General features: G+C 45.1%; 1 protein-coding gene and 1 pseudogene across 5 annotated transcripts in view; one reads left to right on the plus strand and one right to left on the minus strand.

Moving 5' to 3' along the window:
- The window catches only part of Fam114a2 (family with sequence similarity 114 member A2), a 34,091-nt gene extending 20,720 nt beyond the window's left edge, over nt 1-13,371 (plus strand). For 4 of the 5 annotated variants that reach the window (XM_052194447.1, XM_052194451.1, XM_052194448.1 and 1 more), the window contains exons 10-15: nt 4,273-4,395; nt 5,413-5,552; nt 7,049-7,121; nt 10,019-10,072; nt 12,030-12,378; nt 12,416-13,371. In XM_052194447.1, the coding sequence (XP_052050407.1) occupies nt 4,273-4,395; nt 5,413-5,552; nt 7,049-7,121; nt 10,019-10,072; nt 12,030-12,185 (546 nt within the window). In that variant the 3' untranslated portion in view covers nt 12,186-12,378; nt 12,416-13,371. The remainder of the gene's footprint in view (nt 1-4,272; nt 4,396-5,412; nt 5,553-7,048; nt 7,122-10,018; nt 10,073-12,029; nt 12,379-12,415) is intronic. The other variant, XM_052194449.1, reaches the window with a different exon arrangement.
- A 9,678-nt stretch (nt 13,372-23,049) lies between these two features.
- LOC127694439 (calcium-independent phospholipase A2-gamma-like) lies at nt 23,050-23,939 on the minus strand (annotated as a pseudogene).
- Nucleotides 23,940-25,095: the final 1,156 nt, after the last annotated feature.

Here is a 25,095-nt window from a genome sequence, read left to right on the forward strand (position 1 = left end):
CCCAGGTTGACCTTGAACTCACCCTGTAGCTGAGGGAGACCTTGAACTCCTGATTCTCTTGCCTTCCCCTCCCCCAGTGCTGGGAAGGGCATGTGTTACTCTCCTGGTTTGTGCAGTGCTGGGATGGAGCCCAGGCCTCTTGCATACCAAGCACTCCTGCTACCATCTGGGCTCCGTTTCCAGCCCTTCTGGTCTTGATTACACACAGTAGTCCTTACTGTGAAAATGATAAAACATTTGTCTTCTAACTTGTTTATATTTTATACTCTGGTCTTGATAAATCTTAGTTTGCTTGATACACTCTGATTATCCCTGTTTCTGTGCCTTGGTATAACTCACCGTTTGTGTGTGTTACATATGCACGTGCATATGAAGGTCATAAGTTGAAGTCAGTTGTCTTCCTCAGTCATTTTTCCATTTTATTTTTGAGATAAGGTCTTTTGCTGAACCTGAGGCTCTCTGATCTGGCTAGCTGGATACTAAGCACCAGGGAAATCCTCTAGTCTCTGGCTCACTAATGCTGGGATTATAGGAGTGAATCACTGTAGCTGGCTGTTTGCCAATTTAATCATCTCTCTATCCCCTTCTGTTTGCTATATATTTTTTGAAACAGAGAGGTTAATATTTAAGTAATGTGAAGGCTTTCTTTTTCAGTATTAGATTGGATTGTTCTTGTAGGTTCTTTGGGAGTAGAACTATTCTGAAGAAGAAAGAACCTGAAACAGAGGAATACCAGGTTTTCATGAGCTCACTTCTGTGGTAGCCTTGGTTACAGCATTACTCAGGGCACTTAAAGGCTCAAGTCCAGTGCCACAACTGTAGTCCAGTTGGAATGACCAGAATCATTTTTGATCTCTGTTGCCTGGCTCAGTTTTTTTTTTAAGTTTAATTAATTTAATTTTTTTTGTTTGTTTTTTGTTTTTTGAGAAGGGTTTCTCTGTGTAGCCCTGGCTGTCTTTGAAACTCACTCTGTAGACTGAACTGGAACTCACAGCCTCCCAAGTGCTAGGATTTAAGGTGTGTGCCACTACTGTCCAGTTCAATGCATTCTTTATGTTTGTATAAAATTAAGTGAATGCCTTTATTCAAGGGCAGTTATCTTCTGTCACCATGATAAACACGGTGACCAAAAGCAACTCAGGGAAGAAAGCCTTTATTTCTTCTTACAACTCCCATGTTATATGTCATCACTAAGGGAAGACATGGCAGGAACCTGGAGGCAGGAATTCATTTCAGACCTTCTGGAGGAGCATCGTTAATTGGCTTATTCCTACTACTCATACTCAGCTTGCTTTATTAAATATACAACCTGGAACCACTGGCCTAGGGGTGGTACCAGCCAAAGTGAACTGGGCTCTCCCATGTCAATCATTAATCAAGACAATCCCTTCGACTACCTACAAGCCAGTCATATAGAAGCATTTTCTCAGTTAAGATTCCCTCTTCCCAGATACGTAGATTTATGTCTAGTTGACAAAAACCAATTAGCACAGGTAATGGAGTTCTTCCTCTACAAATGATAAAAACCCAAGTGGAGTGGTATAAAAAGAGAGGATGCAATAGTCAAAGAGACTAGACTGGTAAGGAACAGTGTTGCTTCTGGAGTGGCTCTGAGAGGATCCTGCACTTCTGGACTCTGCTTTTTTTCCATGGCTTTGTTCTTAGCATACTTTTGTATATGGCTTTAAGGGAACACTATAGGGCTTTGGGTTGATGGATTTCCTTTCTTAGCAATTTTACTGAGATTCTGCAAGTTCATTGGTCTCATTGTATCATGTTCTTGTCCACAAAACAATCACTGTGGGGACAGTGGGATTAATGTTACTTGGTAGCTAGTGGAATCACTTGCTAATCATTGGTGCTTAGGAGAATATATAGTTAAGACTCATCCAGACTGTAAAAACCCAGAAGAATCTAGATCCCAAAGTAGTATGCTACAAAAGAAAGGAGATAAAGCAGTGGTGAGACAGATGCCAGGGACTAGGGATGCAGGCCAAATGGGCATTCTGCTGCTGTCCTTGGTGTGTGCCCTGTTTAGGAGACTAACATAGTTGATTTCAGTAGCTTCTGTAAGCACTGAATTTTAGTGGTATTCTGGGATTGTGGAAATTCAGAGAAAGGTTGTTTAGGTGCCTTGTCTTCAGAAACCATGTGGAGATGATATCTTAGGTGAAGGGCTGGGAGAAAAAAGGTGCAGGTATAGGCCATCTTACTGGACCACACTGTGAAGAATGAGAGTGAAAAGCAGTTAGGTCATGTGAAGGAACATGATCTAGTTGATAAAGAACCCATGACTAAAAGGGATTTGTTAATTACTGTTCTTTGGCTGTGGCAAAACATCAGGACCGACCAAAAGAAAGTATTTAAATTGGGACTTGCTTATTTATAGTTTTAGAGTTAGTCTGTGTCCATCATGATGGGGACTATGGTGGCAGGCAGGCAGCATGGGACTGCGCGCACGCACACGCGCGCACACACACACACACACACACACACACACACACACACAGTGAGCCTGGTGTGGGCCCACCCTCAGTGACACACCTCCTCTAGCAAGGCCATATTTCCTAGTCCTTCCCAAACAGTTCCACTAACTACTGACTAAGCAGCAAATATATGAGCCTTTGGAGTCCATTCTCATTCAAGCCACCATAGGGGAATGGTCAGTTTTGCATGGTCGGCAGATCACTGACAGTATTATGACAGTGAAAATAAATTTAAGATGAGCCATATCAGAAGTAATAGAGCAGTCATGACGTTGCTCTGAGTGCACATGATGGTAATAGAAGGGGAGGGTCAGGCAGATTGGACCTTGTGCTGAATCGGACTGATGGAAAAATCCAAGATGGCTGTCAGATTTTTGTTTGAGTCACTAGTATAAAGCAGCACCTCCAAAATTTGGCTAATAAAAGGGTGAATTAGAGATAGAAAGATCAAAGTATTTCATTTTCTTATATGCTGTATGTGGAGTCGTTATGCAGAATATCAGATGTGTTTCTAGCAAGTATTTGTTGTGCTTGACTTTTCCAGAGAAAGAAGTTAATATTGGAAATAGTGATGTAGACAAAAGCAGCAGTAGGGTAAGTGGGGTCAGAGGATGTAGGTAGGCCAGCAAGATCAGGGTTACACTGATCTTGATAATCACTGAAGAGCAGGAATTGTAAAGTTAGGCTAAGAATTAGAAGATCATGTTTAAAAACAAAGCAAACTAGAGTGACTAGAGGAAGGTTCATCATCAGGAGAAAGGGAATTCGTATGGAGCAGCAGTGTTCATGTATGAAGTCCGTGAACTGGTACAAGTGACAGTGAACTGGTACATGTGTCTGGCAGTGGCTGCCCTTTAAACATGCAGGCACAAATGGAAATGAATATAAAGCCCATTTTTATGAATTTTACTGTAGTGGTGAATAGTTAATTCTCTTTGGCTCCCGGTGGGTTGCGTGGGCTGCACCCACCCTAGAGCTCAGATAGAGCTCTGGGAACATGAATGAAAGACACACTCACATGCCTTGACTAGTTCAATGGCTGGGCACTTCCAAACCTCCCATGGCTAGCACACACTCCCCTCTGGTATTCCTGAGTTAACATCTTTTAAAATCTATATTTCATCTCTGCATACCTCAGACCCAATGGGAGAATGGGCTAAAGGCCACATTCCTGGATTCATTTTCCTCAGTACCTTGCCTGCACAATCTAAAAGTCCCGCCTCTGTCTCCCTGCCCAGCCATTGGCTGTACGGCACTTCTTTATTACCAATCAAAGCCAGCTGGGGGCAGGGACCTTCAGTATCTGGAAGCTTGGCTTTTGGGAGCAAAATTAAGACAGAGCTAATTCCCAACATTTTACAAACAGTTGAGGATGTTGATGGTGAGCCAGAGTCTTTGCTGTGAGCATGATTACATGAGGGACATGGTGGACCCTGGTGCTGGGGCAGTGCTCTGCCGCTTCACCTACCTGGGAAACGTCTGCTCTGTGCTCCAGGTGCATGTGCTTCCCCTAATGCAAACCTTAGTTCCAGAGGAGCCACAGGATGGGACAGGGGTGGGGGTGGCTCACAGCCATTGGACAGGACTGGGGGGCTTCCCAAGGAGCCATTGGGCAGGACTGGGGGGCTTCCCAAGGAGCCATTGGGCAGGATTCAGTGTAAGGGTTTGTATCTTCTAAGGATTGAAAAGTTACAGGGTCTGTTCATGTGTGAAGAGCTTGTCCTCCAGAGTGCTGATGTGTTCCTGGTAAGAACTGCATTTAATTGTTGCTGAAATCCTTATTTAGGCAAGAAATACAGCCTACAAATGGATCAGAACATCTCTGGCTAAGCCAGTAGCAGAGAAAGAAGAAGGAGAAAAGGAGTTGGAGGCAGAAAATACTGAGGAGGCCCAGAAACGTTCAATAGAGGTAACCAAAGCGACTGAGCTCTTCTAAAGAAGGCTGAGATTGAGGGGCTGGCAGATGGCTCAGCGATAAATGGTTTGCTGCCAAAGCATCAGGACCTGAACTTGGGTTCCCAGCATCCATATAGAAGGCTGACTGTGATATCACATAGTTGTAACCCCAGTGCAGGAAGGTGTGGGGTGTGAAGGCAGGGGGATTCCCCCAGCTATCACTGGCCAGCCAGTCTAGCCATAACAGTAGGCTCCAAGTTCAGTGAGAGACCCTGTCACAAAAGACAAAGTGGGGCTGATAGAGGAAGGCATTGGACATGGACTTCTGAACTCCATGCTCACACATGTAGGTGGGTGCACCCCCCAGACACAGGTGAGTGCACCCCTTCTACACACAGGTGAACAGACCTTCCCCTCACACACACAGGTGAGTGCCTTCCCTACATTCACACACAGTTGAGTATGCCCCCAGACACAGGTGAACACCCCTCCCCCCACGGGTGAGTGCATCCCCACCCCACACTCACTCACACACTGGTGAGCACACCCCCCTTACACAGGTGAGTGAATCCTCCTCCCATCCCTCACTGACACTAAAACAGAGGTGATATTGCAGTTGAGCTGAGGGTCCTTTTATTTTGTTATGCTGGTAACAATAATTTCAACATTACTATTCAGGTTGGTATCATTTCAGTTCCAGTAGAAGAGGAATGAATAAAAATAATGAAATGAAGGGGAGAGAGGGAGGGAAGGAGGGAAGTTGGTCGTAACTCAAAGTAAATTGTCAGACACTTATTTTAGTCCTTTGGCCAGACATCCAGCCGTTGAGGAGCTGCTGTTGCTGCAGTTATGAGCCCAGCTCTGGAAGGTGGCATGCTGTGGAAGAATAGCGGGCCTGCTAAACAGTGCTAAACAGTGGGCATGGGAAGCATTGTGTTCGTTCCTTAGTGTCAGAAGCAAGGGGCTGCCATTTTCACCTACAACAATAAACAACAACAATACTATTCATTTTGCTTTGTTTGGCTCTTAGGATATCCACGCATTTGCAATCCGGAGCTTAGCAGAGTTGACTGCCTGCTCAATAGAATTGTTCCACAAAACAGCAGCATTGGTTCTGCATGGCCAGAAGCAGGAGGTGACAGCCTTAGAGAGGAGCCAGACTCTCTCCCAGTAAGTATGACATATCTGCATCTCTCAGAGGAACCTGCTGAGACGGTTTCTAGTTCCTTCCAGCTTTCAGAAAGTTACTTTTTAACAGGTACTGGTGCCATTGCATATGGATACAGTTAAAGGCTTGCTCACTTAGGGTATTGTTACTGAGCAGGGACAGTGTAAACCTGCCTGTCTCATTACCTGATTTATTCTCTGAAAACTATGTCTTCGCGGATTGTTAGTCTCGGTAGGAGTAGAACTTGGCATAGGTAACAACAGAAAGTGCTCCTAAGTCCTTCAGCTCTTAAGTAGAGTATTAGTCACCCGTGCTCACTGGGTGCCAGGCACTGTGCTAAAGGATTCATGGATATTATTTTTAATTTTTACAGCAGCACAAAAGGTAAATAATTAGTACAAATGACTGCCCTGGGTCTGTACTATTTTTTAGTAGTATAAGGACAGTTGAAGGAGGCTGACCAGGCCCCACACATAGTTTTTCATTTTTGCTGATTTTGAACAAACATATTTCAAAGTGGTAAAATGTGAATAATTGCAGTAGAAAGGGCAAGCCTAAGCCTAATAGTTTATAAATCTAAATAGACATCCTTGTGTGTATATGTGTGTGTATGTGTGTGTGTGTGAGTGAGAGAGAAAGAATGTATGTGTGTATATGTGTGTGTGTGTGTGTATGTAAGGGAGACACACACACACACACACACACACACACAGACAGTAGACATAGGGGAGGGGGCGAGAGCATTTGCTATGCTTGTTGGCTCAAGTTCGAGGCCAACCTGGTCTACAAGATGATTTCCAGGACAGCTAGAGCTATACAGATAGACCCTGTCTCAGTATTAACAAAGCCAGCCAGCCAGTCAGCCAGTAGTACCAATGATTATCTTATGGAAGTATGGGGGATAAAGAAGTCAACACGTGATAAGAAGACTATGTCAGTGTTTGACCTTAGGGAATTACCACACGAGGTGTGGAAGACTTGTGGTGGGTGACAGATGAGCAAGGGTGGGGAGCTGTTTCACAACTCAGGCTGGAGGGACCTGGGCAAGAAGGAAAGGAGCCAGAAAAGGGAGAGGCCTGCAGGGACTAGAACCTGAGAGAGGGTGGCTGGTTCAGATGTCACGGTGAAGGAAGAAAGCATGACTTCCACTGCAGAGTTAGGGAGCTCATTCACCAAGAAGCATCCCTTATAGGAAAAGGCAGGTAAGGGTCTGTCTGCAGCAGGAAGGAATGGACACTCAGCACCAAGGACAGGCTATAGCCATGGAGTCCAAGGCAGAGTGCAGAGTAAGTGGCAGGGTCACTCTGTTTCTTAAGTATGTCACTCTAGAGCTGTGTATTCCATACTGAAATAGTGGGAAAAGACTTATTTACGCCATTAAAGGCATCCTTCTTCATTACTAGGAGGGATGTGTCTCTGTGTAGCAGTTGTTAAGCACAGTGTGTTAAATGAATAGAAAAAGAAGAGTGGAACTCTCCTGATGTGTTCTTCTCTCCAGGATGACAATCATGCTGTGTAAAGACCTGGCTTCTCTGTCTAAAGAGTTCACCACCTGCCTGACCACAGCTGGGGTAAGAATTCCTGCTCGTGGGGTTGGTGTCTGAATGATATAGTTTATGTACCATAAAGTTCACCTGTCTCGGTACAAGTCGATGCTTGTTAGTATATTTACAGACATCTACAGTTGTTATTAGGATTGGAGTTTAGGAGGTTTCACCGCTGCCTCTAAGATTTCTACACATCAGCACTCCCCATTCCCCTCTCCATGCTCTCCTCCTACTAGTCGAGGATGCTGCATTTTCTCTCTCCAGAAAGCTTTCTCAGTCTAGACATTTCATATCAGTGGGATAGCATGTGTATGTTTTGTTAGGTTGGAATATTAGTTTTGAAGTTGGTCCTGTTTCAGCATGTGTTTGTACTTCCTGTTTTTATTAGTACTTTATTTATGACTGAATAGACCCCATTTTTATCTGATTTTCAGTTGATAGACATTTGGATTGTTCCTATTTGTGATTGTTGTAAATGATATTGTCGTGAACATAGTGTGAGCCATCTTCACTTTTCTTGGGTAGATGCGGAATTGCTGAGCCTTATGGGTAACATGGTAAATGCCACATTGTTTCCAAAGTGGCTCCATAGTTTCACAGTCTTACCAGCAGTGGATGAAGTGCCAGTTTGTTGCAGCTTCACCTGTACTAGCTGTCTCTGTGAGCATGAAGTGCTGCCTCACTGCTGACTGCATTTGCATTTCTCTAGTGTCTTAAGGTACCGAGTGTCCGTCTTTCCACACACCCCTTGAGCATTTGAGTGACTCTGAAGAGACAGATGTCTGCTACAGTAACTTTAACTAGGGTGTTTGCTTTTTATTACCGACATGTAGAACCTTCCTGTGTGTTATTGATGTAAATTTCTTGTCAGGTATGTAGTAGACATAGACTTGACCTCAGTACATGGGTTACTCTCACTTTTCATTTCTTTGCCTTTGCAGTGCTGGGGATCAAACCCAGGGACTTATACATGTAAGGCAAGCACTCTACCACCGAGTTATAGGCCCATCCATCTTGTAGGTTTTTGAGACAGGGTCTGTGTAGCCCAGGCTGGCCTCTTGTGTACCTTTTGCTTCCTGACCAATGGAATTACAGGTGTGTGCCACCATATCTGGATTCTGGGTTTGTTTTCTTGATTTGTTGTCCTGTGCAACATTTATGAATTTCAACAAAGTTCTGCTTTCATCGGTCATTGTCATCACATACAATTTTGGTGTTTTAACAGAAGTCAGCACCTCACCAGAGACCAGCTCATTTTCTTTGATGAGTGTTGATGAGTTCTTATGTCTGTGATGAGGGTTGGGGGTTGAGTTGATGTGTGTGTGGTATGAGGTGCAGGTTACAGCTTCATTGGTTTGCATTCTTCCTTCTCATGCACCAATGTAAAAGTTACCCTTTCCCCATTGAAGTCTCTGTCCCCTTGCCAGAGGTCATAAGATTACAGACAGACACACAGTTGTATTTCTCATGTCTGTATTTGAGTAGCATGCATTGTGGTGGTTTGCATGAGAAATGCCCTCCATTAACTCATGCGTTTGACTGTCCCCAGTTGGTGGCAGTGTGTGGGGAGGTAGGCCATGGAGTTTATAGGCTGTTGAGCCTTGCTGGGGGAAGTGTGCCACTGGAAGTGGGCTTTGAGAGTTTGTGGCCTTGCTCTTTCCTTTCTGTCACTTTTTCCTATGTGTGCTTGAGGTGTTTTCAGCCAGTCTCATGCTCTGATCTTCTGCCACTCAGCCTTCCCTGCCTTTATGATTTGAAGTTGCTGACGGTTTGTAGTGATGTGGAAGGTGATTGGGAAACTGATGATCTCGGGGTGAGATAAACCAGAGCACGGAAGAAGATGAGACTAGGTCCTCAGCGCGGGCATCAGCGCTGTGGTGGCCGAGGTGCTGCAGAGCCTGGTCTAGCAGAACCGTGGCCCAGGTGAAATGCTGAAGCTGCTCAGACGTTTCCTGTTTAGAGTCATCCTAGAGGCAGCTCCTTGTCCTTCCTAGCATTCTCTCTAAACGAGCTCCTGGGTTTCCTGAATAAAGGAGTTATTTTGTGTGTTCTATGAAGGCAGGCTTGCTAAGATAAGTGAACTACAAAGTGCTGCCCTATTGAAGTTTGTACTGTGTGTGTATGAATGAGACTCTCAGAGGCCTGTCTTCAAAGCAGCTGGGTGTTTGTGCGCTTATTTTAGAATTGTCCCAGCATTTGTTGTCAGGTTTCCAACTGCCCTTCTAAAATGTTCTTCCTATAGTTTATCTGCACGTTTACGTCATTGCTATAATTCCTGAGTGCACTGTCCTCGTTTCTTTTCCTCTTGCTGTGATCAAATGTTGCAGCAGACGCAGCGTAAGGGGGAAAGTTACAGGATGTAGTCCGTCATGGCGGGGAAGTCAAGGCGGCAGGAGCCTGAAACCATCAGCAGAGCAGTGAGTGCATGTGTGCCATGTTCAGCCTGCTGCCTCCACCAGAGCAGTGCAGGGCCCCTCGAGGGAGTGGTCCCACCAGCACTTACTTACCTGGTGACCTGAGTTGTGTGTCCACAGGCAAGTGGAAGAGAGAACTGCTCCTGAAATGTCCTCTGACTTCCACACTTGTGCTGTTGCCGTTACTCATGTGAACCTCATGAACACACACGCACACACACACACACACACACACACACACACACATATACACCAAAAAACAACAGCAGCAGCAGAACTATTAAGCAGTGCATTATTCTCAATTTGGTAGCATAGAAAGGTATAAAAAGTAAGCTTACAACACGTAAGGTTTCCTCCCAGAGATGACACTTGGCTCTTGCTTGGTCAAGATGCTCTGTGCTTTTTACCCATGTGTGTTTCAAGGTGAGATCTGTTCTACCTGTTTTTTTTTGTTTTTTTTTTTTTGTTTTAAGGTGTGCTGTGATAAAACTCTCTCCTTTATTCCAGGTCAGAGAGGAGACAGATGTTCTTAATCCATTAATCACTGCAGTGTTTCTAGAGGTTAGTAGTAATGGTTTTTACGTCTCTGACTCCTAAGGCATTATTATGCATTAATTTTTTTTTTTTTACATCCTTAGGTTTTGCTTTTTAAAAACCAGATTGCAATTTAGCCCTGCTGATATCAGAGATCACTAAATGCTGTTTCTTTGATGTGCATTCCCTACTCAGTAGTCAGAGGGTGTAACAAAGCTGAAGGGTAAAGTGACGAGGAAGGAGCCACAGGCTGTCATTACCTATGTCACTTCCTACCTCGAAGCCTGATGCACAGTTCTCAGTAATGGAACTCCTTCTGGCCACCAGCTGTTGACATGAAAGACTGAAACTCACTGAGACAAACACTGCTTCCTGAAAGGCTGGGCCTTGTGCAGAAGTGTTAGGAATAGGCACGTGGCCGTTTCCAAGGAAAAAGTTCTTCTGTCTTTTGACAGAGCTTGCATATCCTTGACAGTCTGTATATGATAACACCATAGGGGTTAAGTCTTTGGAAGGGGCGGGAGGGGGAGCTGGCTTAGCGGTTAAGAGCACTGACTGCTCGTCCAGAGGCCCCCATGCTTAATTCCAAGCCCCCACATGGTGGCTCACAACTGTCGCATACTTGCAGGCAAAGCACCAATGTACATAAAGAAAAAGTTTCAAGAGGAGTGAGAAGATGCTGTAGTTGGTCAGATTGCCACCCATGTGGGGTAGTTTCTGGAGTCCATTCTGTCAACGTTCTAATAACTTAGACCTGTGATGGCCTGGTGAGAAGAGCTTATATAAAGCTAGGAGAGAAGTATATTGATAATTGGCTAGGTTTTAATTATGAAGTAAGGGTCAGTGAGATAGCTCAGTAGATAAAGGTGCTTGTTACCAAGTCTGACAGCACGGGTCTGATCCACAGGATCCAACGGTGGAAGTAGAGACCGGATTAAAGGTTGTTCTATGACTCCACATGTGTGCACACACAAGTAAATAAATAAAAACATAAATGAAAACTTTTTAAAGAACCAATTAGACTATTTAGTTTAAAATTATTTTAAGTTATTGTTAAAGAAATGCTCTTAACTCTTCAGCTACATAGCTCTGAGTAGCTCAGACCTCTTGTGATAAGTAACTGCTTTAAACATGAGCCTATGGTTTAGTGGCTGGCAGAGTTGAAAGCACTTGGCAGCCAGGAGGCCTCCCTAGGCCTCCCTCGGAGTCCTGGGTTGGAGATGCCTTTCCTGGCAGTTTTACCGTTTTAAGTGCGAGGAGCTGTAACTAGATGATCTCTTTGGTCTCCTTTGGCTGGAAACTGTGTTATCAAGTGTCCCATTGAAGTTCTGATAGGAGCGCCAGCCACTGATAAGTGTACAAGAGGCAGGCTCTCTTGGTGTGAGCTCCCTGTTTCCATTTTGAATGGGCTATTCTTACATATTGTCCTTGGAAATGTATGTCTTTATTTTAGGCTGTTGTTCTGGGAAGGGAGAGCCTGTCAGATATCAGCCAGATCTGCATACTTGGGCGTAAAGATTTTGTAAGGCTTCTTGTCCACATGTCTGTCACACTGAGCAGACTGTGTCTGTACTGTTCACACCTGTGTGCAGTGCTTCTGTCATGGCTTTGAGTCTGTGGAAGGAGCTGTGATGGTTCAGAGCCTCCTGAGAGCACAGTCAGTCTTGGCTCTAGTGTGGGAACAGAATGCCCAGTCAGCAGTGGAACACAGTCCTTGGTTGTCTAGTTTGAGCAGCAGTCAAAGCTGCCATGATGGGTGGGTTGGGGAGCCAACGTCTTTTGGTGTTGCAGATTATCTGAGTCCTAGGTCTGTCTTGTCCCATGTCAAACTTAAGTGCAGTAGTCAAGCCTGCCCTTTCTTTACTTCACGAACTGCAGCTTCCATTGGATCGCAAACACAGGCCTGCTGTTTCATTGTCTTTAAGTATTTCCTCCTTCATGTGATTGTAACATTTTCTTTTTGGTGACTTCTCAATTCGTCCAGGCCTCAAACAGTGCCTCCTACATTCAAGATGCCTTCCAGCTCCTCCTGCCTGTGCTGCAGATCTCGGTCATCGAGAGCAAGACAGAGTCACCCAGGTGTGAGCCACCAGCCCAGAGACCTCTGACAGCACTGAGGAGCACAGAAGAGTCCGCCTGAGAGCGGGATAGCCAAGAAATCTGACTTTGCTCAGGGACGCCCTGCAGCCAGAGCAAGACATAGTGCTGTGTGTGAGAGCCCAGGCAGGGCTTCTCTACGTAGGACGCAGGCTCACAGTGGTGCCTGCTTCTCTATACAGGGCGCAAGCTCACAGAGGTGCCTGGTTCTCTATGCAGGGCGCAGGCTCACAGCGGTGCCTGGTTCTCTATGCAGGGCGCAAGCTCACAGAGGTGCCTGGTTCTCTATGCAGGGCGCAGGCTCACAGCGGTGCCTGGTTCTCTATGCAGGGCGCAGGCTCACAGCGGTGCCTGTCTCTCTACTCAATTGCTCACACTGCTCTTCCTGGCCTTATAAGTAATACATTATTTAAAAAAACAAAACAAAACTGTATTTCAGGAAAGTCAGCGGGACATTCTGGCAAAACTACTGGATTTTCTTAGAAAGCTCAGAAGACACTAAAGACTGTCCTGATGCCATCTGCAGCCAGTGGTAAAATTGTTAAACGGGAGAGAACAAAACCTTAGCTTGGTATCCTGGGGTTTATGACATTCTTCGTACCCTGGGTTTTCTCCTTTCCAGAATAAAGCTTGTGGCTTCTAGAGAACGGGGGCAGCATAAGCCCTAAGTGAGATGGTGGACAGGCTGCCTGCCCTTTCACTTTTAGATGTTTGGCATGGGCATGGAGTAGACACTTGTAGCCAAGTGTTTGAACCACAGCAAAGTGCCCGTTGGCTTCAAACGACTTTTCCCAGTGAGACTGTGCAGCTGTGCATCTCAGGTGCTCTGGGTCTCTTCAGACTGCGTCATGCACACCCTGCCTGAGGCTGCATTCATTCCTGCAGGTGCATTCTTCAGCTGCCGCCTCCAGAGCGGGAGCAGGCTCTTTTGGTGGTGGGCTTTTGTCGAGTCCTATGAAGGTGTTCACTTAGAACAGGATTTAGCCTCAGGCGTTTCCCCCTCATTATTTCTTTGTTTTAATGTATTTGTTATTGTGCTTTGAGCAAAGCTCAGCTGCCATCCTACGCTCGTAAGCCTTCTTTGCAATTTTCAACAGTTAAAAGCTATTTTGTTATCCAGGCTTTTTGAAAATGTTCGTTAACTTTGTGATTTTTAGTGGCTCTGGTAACTTTTGAGAGCCCTGTCCTTCATCTTTGAAAACCATTACAATAAAATATAATTATACCTGCTTATAAGTGTGGTATTTAAGAAATATCTAGAATTAAAATATTTTACTTTAAAGCTGTCCATTTTCATAAAAGGCTTAAAAGTGAAGCGTCAGAGAAACAAGGTTCTGAGAATGATAAGCCCTGAGGTAATGTGTCGTTAAGGCCCCTGTCCAGGCTGTGAGGGGAACTTTGGAAATGCGCACACTGGAATGACTCCAGCTGCAGTCCATCCCTCAGGCTCCAGTCTTCTCGGTTCCCTGCTCAGAAGCCTTGCCTGGTTATTTTGTTGTCTGGAGGAATCCCAGGTCCCTAAGCGCTTTGTGTCTGTCATCTTCCCGGGGAGCGGAAGGGACATCCAGATGCGCTCTCGGCACTTGTCGCAGAGCCGGAGGTGAAGAGAAGTGACCGGTGTTTCACTTACACATCAGGGCTGGACTTGCCAGAGAGCACGGTTCTGAGCTGCAGTCGGCCCCACACGCATGTTTTCTCTACACCGCAGCTTCCACAGTGCAGGTCAAGTCACTCCACTTCATGTTGGATACATGTGTGTGTATTGAAACTCTTAGAGTATTTCATTATTATTTGAGAATATATCATACATGTGAACAATGCATTTGGATTCTGTACACTCCTAAAGCATCCCCACGTCCCCTCCCAACCTCACATCCTTTAAAGTTTGTTTTTTTGTTTTTTTGATAGCACACTGGGTCCCATTAGTGCTGCCCCCCTGTGCATATATATATATATATAGAGAGAGAGAGCCATCCACTGGAGCATGGGCAGCCTACCAGGGACCACACCCTAAAGAACACTGGCTCATCCCTTCTGCAGCAGCCATTGATAGATAGCTCCTCAGCTAGCAGTTGGTCCTCAGGGGCCCTCCCCATCCATGTTGAAATGCTGACTGGCTTGAACTGGTTCAGGTTGTGTGCAAGCATCCACAGCTGCTGTAAGCTCATGGGTGCAATGTTCCCATCATGTCTAGAAAACGCTTTCACACTAACCCTCCACAACCTGCTCTCCGGTCTGTCTGCTCTTTGAAACTGTTCTCAGAGCCTTGTGGAGGGTAGGGTGTGGTACAGGCATCACATTTGTAGCTAAGCATTCCCTTGCCACTTATTTTTTTTAATCAGTGGCTGGTTTGGAACTTGCCGTGTAAACCAGACTGGCCTCAAACTCCTAGATCCACCTGCTTCTGCCTAGATGAAAGACATTAGCTACCAAGCCTAGCTTGCATAACTTTTGAAAGCATTGTTTATGAGCTAGAATGGCCAGTCTCATCCGAGTAACTTAGAGTGAACATGGAAATTTCAGTTGAGATTTTAAACCTAAAGGGCCTAAGTTTTCCATGCAACCGACACCCTGCTTACCTCTCATGTGGCACTGAATAATTCAGCTGTGTGTTAAAGAAGTTCCAAAAGTCGAACAGCATGCGGATATTGCCTTCAATAAATCTGGATGTACTTTTGTATCTGGCATAACTCTCTAGAGTAATAGAACTTATAGAATGAATCTCTGTAGGCGTGTTTATTAGGATGACTTACAGGCTGTGGTCCAGCTAATCCAACAATGGCTGGCTACGAACAGAAAGTCGGAGAATCCAGTAGGTTGCTCAGTCTGCAAGGCTGGATGTCTTCTCTGCTTTTCAGTGTATGCTGGCATCTTGGAAGAAGTAGCTCTAATGCCAGCGAAGGAATGGCCTTGCTAGCAAGTCCAGGGCAAGCAGGTAGAGAACAAAAGCTACCTTTCATGCTCTTGTCTGGGCTTCCTGCAGAAGGTGTGGCCGAGATTAAAGGTGTGTCTTCTCACTTTAGGATCTGGATTAAAGATCTAGCATTAAAGACCTGCATTAAAGGCATGTCTACTCACCTCAGGGATCTGGATTAGAAGTGGATCTTCCTACTTCAAAGTAAGCAAAAATCCTTCACAGGTGTGCACCCTCCTCCACATCATTTTTAGATTGTAGTTGATTCCAGATGTAGTTGTCAACCAAGAACAGCCATTACAGCAACCCTCCAGCTCACTTTGGTATTCTGTTGCAAGGCCGGAAGTGTGACTATCAGTACAGAATATGATCTGCTGGCATCTGGAATACGTGCTTAAACTGGGTGGCTCCCCAGGCACAGACACTGAGGCCTCCTAAGAGGCAGCCTCAGCTAGGCCCTGTACCCAGGTCTTCTGCTCTGTTTGTGCCTGTCTGACATTCGATCCCACCTAACTTCGGCTTGTGTGGAGAGACACTGGGCTAAGTGCTGGGGGAACAGAATATGGAGGTGCGCATGTCCATTCAGGTTAGTTCATGCTGAGCCGTCTCCATGTAGCAGCCATGGAAGCCTCAGAGGAAGGGAGGAAGCAGCTATTCTTAACGAACTGTGGCTGGGTTGGATGGCCTTGTCTCCTGACTGCCTGTCCAGGTAGCATTGCAGATGTTTACAGATGTGCTCATCACACCCTTGTTGCTGCCTTGGCTGGTTTTGACTCAAGGAGCTGATACCTACTGTCTCTGCAACTGCAGAATTACCAGCCACCAACAGCTAAAAGGAAGCTCACACAGGGGGCACTTTGAATAGGAAGTACTGTGGAATGTACTTTAAATTCTTATAATTATTTGGGGGCCAGGGTAACGGCACCCCCAGTTTTGAGACTACAAGAGTGCTTCAGACAGGTTCATAAATGAATCTCTGCTCTCTCGTTTCCCAGCCATTTGGCAATGAACAAGTAATCAACTTTTCAATTTTATCTACAAATTCAGTCTTGTGACACTGTGAATCAGTCATTAGTAGGTTGATCTGTGTCAATCATTTATGGAGACACTGCCTGTGACAGTGTCCCAGATACTGTCCTGAATACGTATCGTGCAGTGCTTACACCATTTTATCCTCACAACCACTCTGCTGTTTACATGCCTATTTATAGATGAGGAAACTGAGGCATGGGAGAGTTAAGTCATCAGACAGTCTGAGGTCATAGAGGTGTCAGTGATGGGGTTCAAATCCAGTGCACCAGAGTTTCTGCTTTCCATGATGTGACACAGTCACCATGCGCCATCAGCAGGGAAACCAGTTTAATTCTTGGCTGTTATGATAATGACCACGAAACAGATTGAAGAAGCCTGACTTTTAGATGTCAGCTCCGTGTGCAGAGCCTCTGTGGTGAGTCTGTCCTGTGATTTTAGCCCCATATGTGCCCTATGTTATTTCCTGAAGGGAATGGCACAGAGATGGCCAGCCAGTGATAAAACCTGTGTGGGAGCATCTGATTGGGGTTTCCCAGAGCCACTAGACTTGGCATAGAAAGGACAATATGGTCACAGAACATGTTTGACACAGCAGGAACAAAGGCCTCCGTTATGTAGAGACATCTGTGTTGATTAGTTTAATTAGTCATGAGAAAGGAGGACATGCTTTGCCTAGCAGCTATGCTTGTAACACCCCAAAACTGGAAAGGCCTAGACTCGGAGACAGCTATACTATGTGATTCTCAGCAATTAAAGTAATGAACCCATAATAGATCATTGTACCAGCTGAGGTCAATCCCAGGGGAATTAATTATGCAGATTTTGGGGAAAAAACCCTACAGGCTACATTCTGCATAATTCTGTTTATGCAGCATTAAAAATGATAATATAATCAGGACCTGGCTTCTTGTCTGATATCTGTACATCAGCTGAGTCTAAAGATAGACCAATCTCCAGTACCATGTGGGTTCTAGAGGTTGTGGGGTGCCTTCCTCATTCTGGCTGCAGGGCAGAGTAGCAGCAAAGAGCCCACAGCATTTCAGTAAGGAGACTCAGCTGTGAGCCAGCCCCAGGGTTGGGGTTCACTGAGTCCTGACCAAGGCAACATGGAGTCAGTTGGGTTGGGTTGGCCATATTCTGGGGAAGAATGAACTGAATAGGAAACATGGGACCTCTGGTTGGAAGGATGTCTTCTGTCAGAGCAAGGTCAGACTTGAATGGAGTGTGTGGACTCCACGGTAGCTCAGAATCACCTAGGGGAGAAAGCATCAACCCAGTATCTTTACCATGTTAGTCTGTGTGCATGTGTTAGGGAATGGCTTGATTGTTATTTGACCGAGGAGGGCTTCTTAATCCACTGTGGGTGGTACTGTTCCTGGGCAAATGGCAGCTGGTAAGAGCTGGTAAGCACCCTCCACCACGGTTCCTGACTGAGTTCCTGGGCCGACTTTCCTTTGTGATTGACTGTGACTTGGAATTATAAGCTGAAATAAACAGTTTTCTTCCTTCTTTGGACAGACTCCCCAACCTCCCCCCCCCCCAGTAGTAGATATCAACCTAGACCGGTGTCCCTTCCACTGTCAAGCAAGCAGTGACAGCAAGCAGTGTGGGTCCTGACCTGGAGACAGGATGCTCTGCCTCCAGAAGACTCTGCTAGAGAAACATCTGTATCTGGAAAGCAGAGGGTCTGGTTGGGCAGGGAGGGAGGGACTGCTGGAGATGAAATTGCTCCCATCAGGCAAGAGGCTGGCTCCAGGTTCTGTAGAAGGTCGGAGACAAGAGAGGTCAGGGGATGGAGCTACCTGGGAGCTGATGGATGGGAGGGTGCGGGACTGTCCTGGCCATCCAGCCTCTGTCTCATCGTCTTGCTAAAGTCTGACTGCTTATCCCACAGAACCAGGAAGTGATGGCCAGGAAACAGAAAAAAAACAGGCCTTGCCTCAGGATCCAGATGACAGGTGGTCACAGCCTAGGGAGAGGGTGAAGCCAGAAGGAAGTGAGGTGAAACGGCCACACAGGTGTGAGATCCCCGGGAAGGTCAGCAGCAAAGGCGAAGAGTCCGCACGCACTAGTTAAGCCTCTGCGATTGACTTTACTGATCGCTACTGACATGGGCAATGTGTCCAGGCAAACTTAGGTGCTCGGTCTGTGAACCCGGGTCCCTCTGACTGATAACGCTCTTCCTTATTCCCCAGAGATCAGGATGTCTTGGAATTTTTTCTGCCTGACCAGAGTCCTGCTGGCTGTGCAGAGGAAAGTGGGGAGGGGGGAAGATAATGGCTGGTCTCATCGTCTTATGCCTGTCTTAGGCAGTTTGCACTCAAACATGCCCCTTACCTTTGCGGAATAAAAACTGGAAATAGGAGCCGGTGGGATGCTGCAGCGGTTAAAGGCGATTAATGCTAAGCCTGAAGACCTGAGTTCAATCTATGGGATCTATAGTGGTTAGTGGTGGAAAACACACACACACACACACACCTCCTGAAAGTTGTCCTCTGACTGCCACACAAATGCCTGGGCATGTATGTGTCCCTTGTTAACAAACAACCAAACACCAAACAAAGTAAAACAAAACAAACCCCCCAAATTCCCACTGAAATCCAAACTACAAATCTGTTTAGGATTCCAGGGTGCTTGGCTCCATCTGCTGGCCAGTTTTGGTCACTGTAACTTTTGCAATAGCGCCACCCTCAGTAATATTCCGGAAGGCTAAGGCTTCTAGGAAATCTCTGTCTGCTGTGGGGGCTGGGAGAAGGCTGGGCACATCACAGTTGTCCTGAGAGTCCAGTGAGTTGCTGTCACCTCTAGGTCACACGGGTGGTATTTGCAGCCCTCTGGAAGCTCTCATCTCGACTCATGATAGGGAAGTCCCAAGTGTCAGGACTGTCGGGCACTGGAGACCCTAGGGCCTGATATTTTTGAGGGTACTGTCCTAGTTAGGGTTTTATTGCTGCAAAGAGACATCATGAGCAAGGCAACTTTTATAAAGAACAACATTTAATCGGGGCTGGCTTACAGTTTCAGAGGTTTAGTCCATTATCCTCACGGTGGGAAGCATGGCAGCGTCCAGGCAGGCTTGGTGCTGGAGCTGAAGGCAGCCAGGAGGAGACTCTCTTCTGCACTGGGTAGAACTTGAGCACTAGGAGACCTCAAAGCCTATACAGTGACACACTTCCTCCAACAAGGCCACACCTCCTAACAGTACCATCCCCCTGGGCCAAACAGTCAAACGACCACAATCACAGAGACTCATGCAAAAGCAGGGCACACTCCAGGTCATACACACAGACCTAGTTTCCTAACACCAAATTCATAGTGCACTCCTCACGGGCTGCCTCCTCCGCCTCCAGACTTCCTGTCCTGGCTGACCCTTCTTTCCCTTCTCCTCTGAAGTAGGGAGAACAGAAGCAATAAGTACAGTGCTCTATCCATTTGTTACCATGACAACCTCCTCCTTCTGTTCCTGGCCCCAGCCTGACTTAGGGTGTTTGTCCTTCTCTCCAAGCCAGAGTATTCCTGGCAGGATGGATCGTGGAGGGAGAAGGGAGAAGAGCCCTGTATTTGCCTACAGCTCTGGCCCTCTTCCTTTCCAGCCTCTCTGGGACTCAGTTTCCCCTAGCCAATCAGTTCTGTGAGGTGACTAAGGAAGATGAAGGGGTGTTGGATATCAAGTGCTCTGAGAGTTCGTGAGCCTTCTGCGGAAGCATTAATGTCCATGTCTGTGGATTTTCTCCCAAGTTAGTCAGGACCCCAGGAGCGAACTGCTGTCTGGTCAGTTCAAGCACTATGGTGCCTCAGAGCAGAGAGACACATGGGGAGCACGAAGACAATTCACAGAGTGGCAGTGAGAAGAAGGGAATATATGATAGGAGAGGGTGGAAGCACTGCCCATGTTCGTGGACTGGCAGAATTAACATTGTAAAGATGGGCATATTACCAAAAGTGATGAACAGATTCAATGCAGATCCCATCGAAAGTCCAATGACATTGTTCACAGAACTGGGAAAAACAATGCTAAAGTTCACAGAAGAAGCACAAGCAACCCGCACAGCCAAAACAGCGTGAAGCTAAGAGCAATGCTGGAAACATGACTCGAATCTGAAGCTACGAGACACTCAGTGACAAAGCCAGCTGGGCATTGGCACAAAGCACGACCTGAAGACCAGCAGAATAAACCCCCTAGGATATGAAAACACCCTGGAGAGAAGATAGTCCCTTTATAGCCTCGCGTAGAAGACTGAACTGGATCTATCTTATGTGCAGCTAAGGTCAGCTCAAAGTGGATCACCTTAAGGGCGAAAACTTTGAAGTAAATAGAGGAAGACTCTTCAGTCTATTGGCCTGGTGAGGTAGAGGCAGGAGAATCAAGAGTTCAAGGTTATCACCAGCTACATATCCAGTTTAAGTCTAGCCTGGGTTACAGGTGCCTTGGTCTCAAAAGCAATACAAAACAAAAAGATCAAAAGTAAAACAAGACATGAAAATCATGTTTAATATTTTTATCCACTAGAGAAATGCAATACAAAACTATGGTGAGAGTTCATCTTAACCCAGTAGAATGGCTGGCATGCGAGATGGCATGAGAGTAAGATGGCATGCGAGGCATGGCAGGTCACACCGGCAACCCCAGAACCCTGAAGGATCACCATGATTTTGAGGCCTGTGGTGGTTTGAATATGCTTGGCCCAGGGAGTAGCACTATTAGGAGGTGTGGCCTTGTTGGAGGAAGTGTGTCACTGTGGGGGTGGGCTTTGAGAACCTTGTTCTACCTGCCAGAGGATGCCAGTCTTCTGTTGGCCTTTGGAACAAGATGTAGAACTCTCAGCTCCTCCAGCGTCGTGTCTTCCTGCACACTGCCGTGCTTCCAGCCATGATGATAATGGACTGAACCTTTGAACCAGTAAGCCAGCCCAATTAAATGTTGTCCTTATAAGAGTTGCCTTGGTCGTGGTGTCACTTTACAGCCTAACTAATGGAAACTCTAAGACAAGGCCAGACTAGGCTATGGTGTGAGACTGTACCTAAAATCGACAAAAACAACTAAAACACAAAAGCAAAAGCAATTAGAAGCAAAGATATCAAATATTGGGGAGCAAGGAACAAGAAGAAATGGGAGTGCAGAAAGAGAGGGAGACAGGGATGGGGAGAGGGGAAGGAGGAGAGAGAGAGAGAGAGAGAGAGAGAGAGAGAGAGAGAGAGCGGGACTCTGCCTCAGCACTGAGTATCCAGTTCTGTGGTTCACCTGCCCCTCCTGCATTGTTGTCTCTGAAAGCCCTCTAAACCTTTCCAGCAACTGCAGGACAGTCTCTCTCTCTCTCTCTCTCTCTCTCTCTCTCTCTCTCTCTCTCTCTCTCTGTGTGTGTGTGTGTGTGTGTCTAAGTCACTAAGTCACTCTTCCAGGCGTGGTGGCAGCTTTGGGGAGGAAGCTCGCAGTTCTTTAGGGAAAGTGCTTGTTGCAAGCTGTGGCAAATACTGCTGCTGTGTTCTGCACGACAGACTGGCTGTCACTCTGGGTATCCACGAGGATACATTGATGACTCTATCCTCCACAAACCATGCACAGAGCTGCCAAGCTCCCAGTGGTTGGTTTGGTCTCCTTGAAGCAAAGGACCTGCCCACACGCAGCTCAGACTGTAGGGACTTGGAAGCCTTTGCTGATGGATGCGAGTCCCAGGGTTCTCAGCTGCCAAAGCTGTCTATGCCGGGCCCAACTCACCTTTTCAGTTTGTTGTGAAGTCTTCTTGGGGGACCTGTAATACAGGAATCCTCCCTTTCCAAACTTCTCAGGACCTTTGTGCCAGAGGACCAGAATTATGTCACATCAAGGACTCTTTTACTAGGTTATGAGCCCGTTAGGCTTCCTGTGTGAGTGGAACAGGAAACTGCTAAGTTAATTTGAGTTAATTGAATCTGTTAAATATAGAGACTGGGGCTGGGGTGACAACTCAGCTGGTAAAGCACTGTGCAGGCAAGCATGGGCCAGTGTTTGATCCCCAGAATCTCACAGTTTAAGAAGCCAGTGTTTTCTTATGTAAGAATTGTACTTTCTCTCTCTTTTTTTATTTTTCATAAAAAATTTCAATTCAATATAAAGATTTAGAAGGTAAAGAATACAGTGAAGATTATTTGACCTATGGCACCGTGTTTAACTTCTGTAAATCTAACTAGATTAACAACTCTTCATAAATACTACAAGAAACCAGGCAATTATTATGAGCAATAAAAAATACTTTAAAATTTTCCTTGAACATTATCCTTGAACAATTGGTCCCTTCAATAATTTATTTTTGTTAATGATAAGAATATTTTCTCAGTAAAATTGAATAATTAATTCTGTAACAGTAAATGATCAGATTGCATTTGATTTACAAAAGTGAACATTATATTGAAATTCCAAGAAAAAGTTCACTGGAAGTTCATCAATCTTTTTGAATAGAAAACTGTATCCAGTTTTTCATATTTCAATCATAAATGTGCTTTAATAAAGAAAATCCCATTTCCTATATCTCTTTCAATAATTATTACAGTGAAAGGTAACACATGCGCTGTGGGTGCATGGAGTGAAATGCTAAGTAGCGCAAATGTAAAGAGAAATCAGTCACCTTCACGCAAATTCCACATGATTGAAATGACTAACCGTTAAGCATAAAGTGTAACACTTCCCATTTCTTGTTTGGCACATATATTAATACCTTTTCAAACAGTAAACAATTTAAGACCAGTAGATACTAAAACCAACTAGCAATAAAATGCCTAAAGATTATGAACATCTTAAATACCTAATTCCCATATAATTTCTGTTACCAATCATATCTTCTGTGAGGTTCAAATGTTCAAAGCATTATCTGATTTGGGGATAATTCACTAAGCGTCCTACAGAAAATTCATGTTGAATCACACCGTTCCTCTCTAAATTGGTGGATCTTTTGAAGGCCTTCATTTATGAGAACACATGTACACCCTAATCACAATTTTGAAAAAAAAAAGGAAGACCTTTATACATTTCACTTTTTAATTTTACCCAATCATTGATCTTCTGAAGAGTTGTTTTTTTCTTGACTTAATATTTTTGCAACTTTTTTCATCTTTTGATCATTTCTTTCTATGTACTTCATCCCTTCCAGCTGAAGCTGGCTCAGCTTTTCATCTCGGCTCTCATCTAGGGGTATGCTTTCATATACCACAGGATTAAATCTAAAATACGTGTCAGGAGATAATAGGCCATCAAGCACTATATGGACTTCCCCTGTGTCTGTAGCACTGCTGATAACGTTGGAGAGTGTGGTCTTCGGGCTCCTGTGTGTATGTTGAGGAATTCCTCACATCCCTCTCATACTGTCCTGTGCCCAAGGATACTCCACATTCTAGCGGGGTATCTGGCCAGATACATTCACATTCATGCAGGGCCAAGGCGGAACAGTTATTCAGAAGCAAACTTCCATCTTGATGAAGATCATTCCCCAGTGCATATTCTGCAAAGTAGCCTGGAGCAGCCGATGAGGCTCTAATGGCCTGCCACATTATATACCGACAGCCTTATAAACAGTGAGGGTTGGTGCCAGGAAAATAACCATAGTTTCTGAACACAAAAGCTTTTGGTGTTTGTCCTCTGTTTACAATGGTACTTATATCAGCTACGTTAGGACATGAAGGGTCTCTCGCTGTTTCAATCATTCTTGCAGATCCAATTCTATCCTTAAGGATCTTTTCCCACGTGTGACTGTCATAAAATGCATGGCTCCAATTCATGTTGACGGTCCCCACAATGACATTCTGTGTGAACACATCTGAGGCCCGCTTTCGATAGAGTTCCTCACATTCATCCACTGGCATGTGAAACGTTCCCAGCATAAATGCTCATATGGCCCTTGGACTTGCACTTTCTTGGTTAAATTTATTGCAAGATGTTTCATTGTTTCTGAGGCTCTTGTGAATGACTACATGTCCCTGATTTCTTTCTTGGTATACTCCTGTTGGAGCTGGGAAAGCTACTCACTTTCGTGTGTTAGTTTTGTGTCCTGCTGTGTTGCTGAATGTGTCTGTTTTCTGAAGGAATTGTTAGAGTCTCTTATGTGTCAAGTCCTATGGTCTGCAAATAAAGATACTTTGTATTTTTCCTTTCCTGTTTGCACTACCTTGTCTCCTTCAGTTCCTTTTGCTCTAGTTGAGGCTTCCGGAGAGAGTGGGCGCCCTTGTCTTGCTCCTGGTTTTAGTGACAAAGCCCTTGAGGCTTTCTCCACTGAGTGTGGTGTTGGCTGTGGGCTCCCTCTGAACTGCCCTCATTGTGCTGAGCTGAATTCCGAGTAGCTCTAGCTTCAATGTCTCCTTTTATCACAAAAGGATTTTGATGTGGTCCAAGGCCTTTTCTGCATCTAATGATGTTTTTATTTTTTAAAATCTTTTTATGTGATAGATTACATTTATTGATTTACCAATATTGAACCATCCCTGTGTCTCTGGAATGAGGCCAACTCAATAATAATATTTTAAAATGTGTTCTTAAAATTTGGTTTGGAGGAATTTTATGGAGAGCTTTTTTTTTTTTTTTTTTGCATCTGTCTTCATCAGAGAAATTGTGTTGTAATTTTCTTTTTCTTTTCTTTTTCCTTTTTTTTTGTGGGGGTTGGTCCTTGTGTGGTTTTGGTATAGGGTAATACTAACCTTGTAAAAAGAGTTTAGAAATGTCTCTTCCCGAAGACCTCAGAAAATGGAAAAATCTCCCATGCTCATGGATTGGCAGGATTAATATAATTAAAATGGCCATTTTGCCAAAAGCAATATACAGATTCAACGCAATACCCATCAAAATCCCAACTCAGTTCTTCATAGAGTTAGAAAGAGCAATTCTCAAATTCATCTGGAATAACAAAAAACCCAGGATAGCTAAAACTATTCTCAACAACAAAAGAAATTCTGGGGGAATCAGTATCCCTGACCTCAAGCAATACTACAGAGCAATAGTGTTAAAAACTGCCTGGTATTGGTACAGTGACAGGCAGGCAGATCA

This window comes from Apodemus sylvaticus, chromosome 10 (genome assembly GCF_947179515.1).
Source record: "Apodemus sylvaticus chromosome 10, mApoSyl1.1, whole genome shotgun sequence".
Lineage (NCBI taxonomy): Eukaryota > Metazoa > Chordata > Mammalia > Rodentia > Muridae > Apodemus > Apodemus sylvaticus.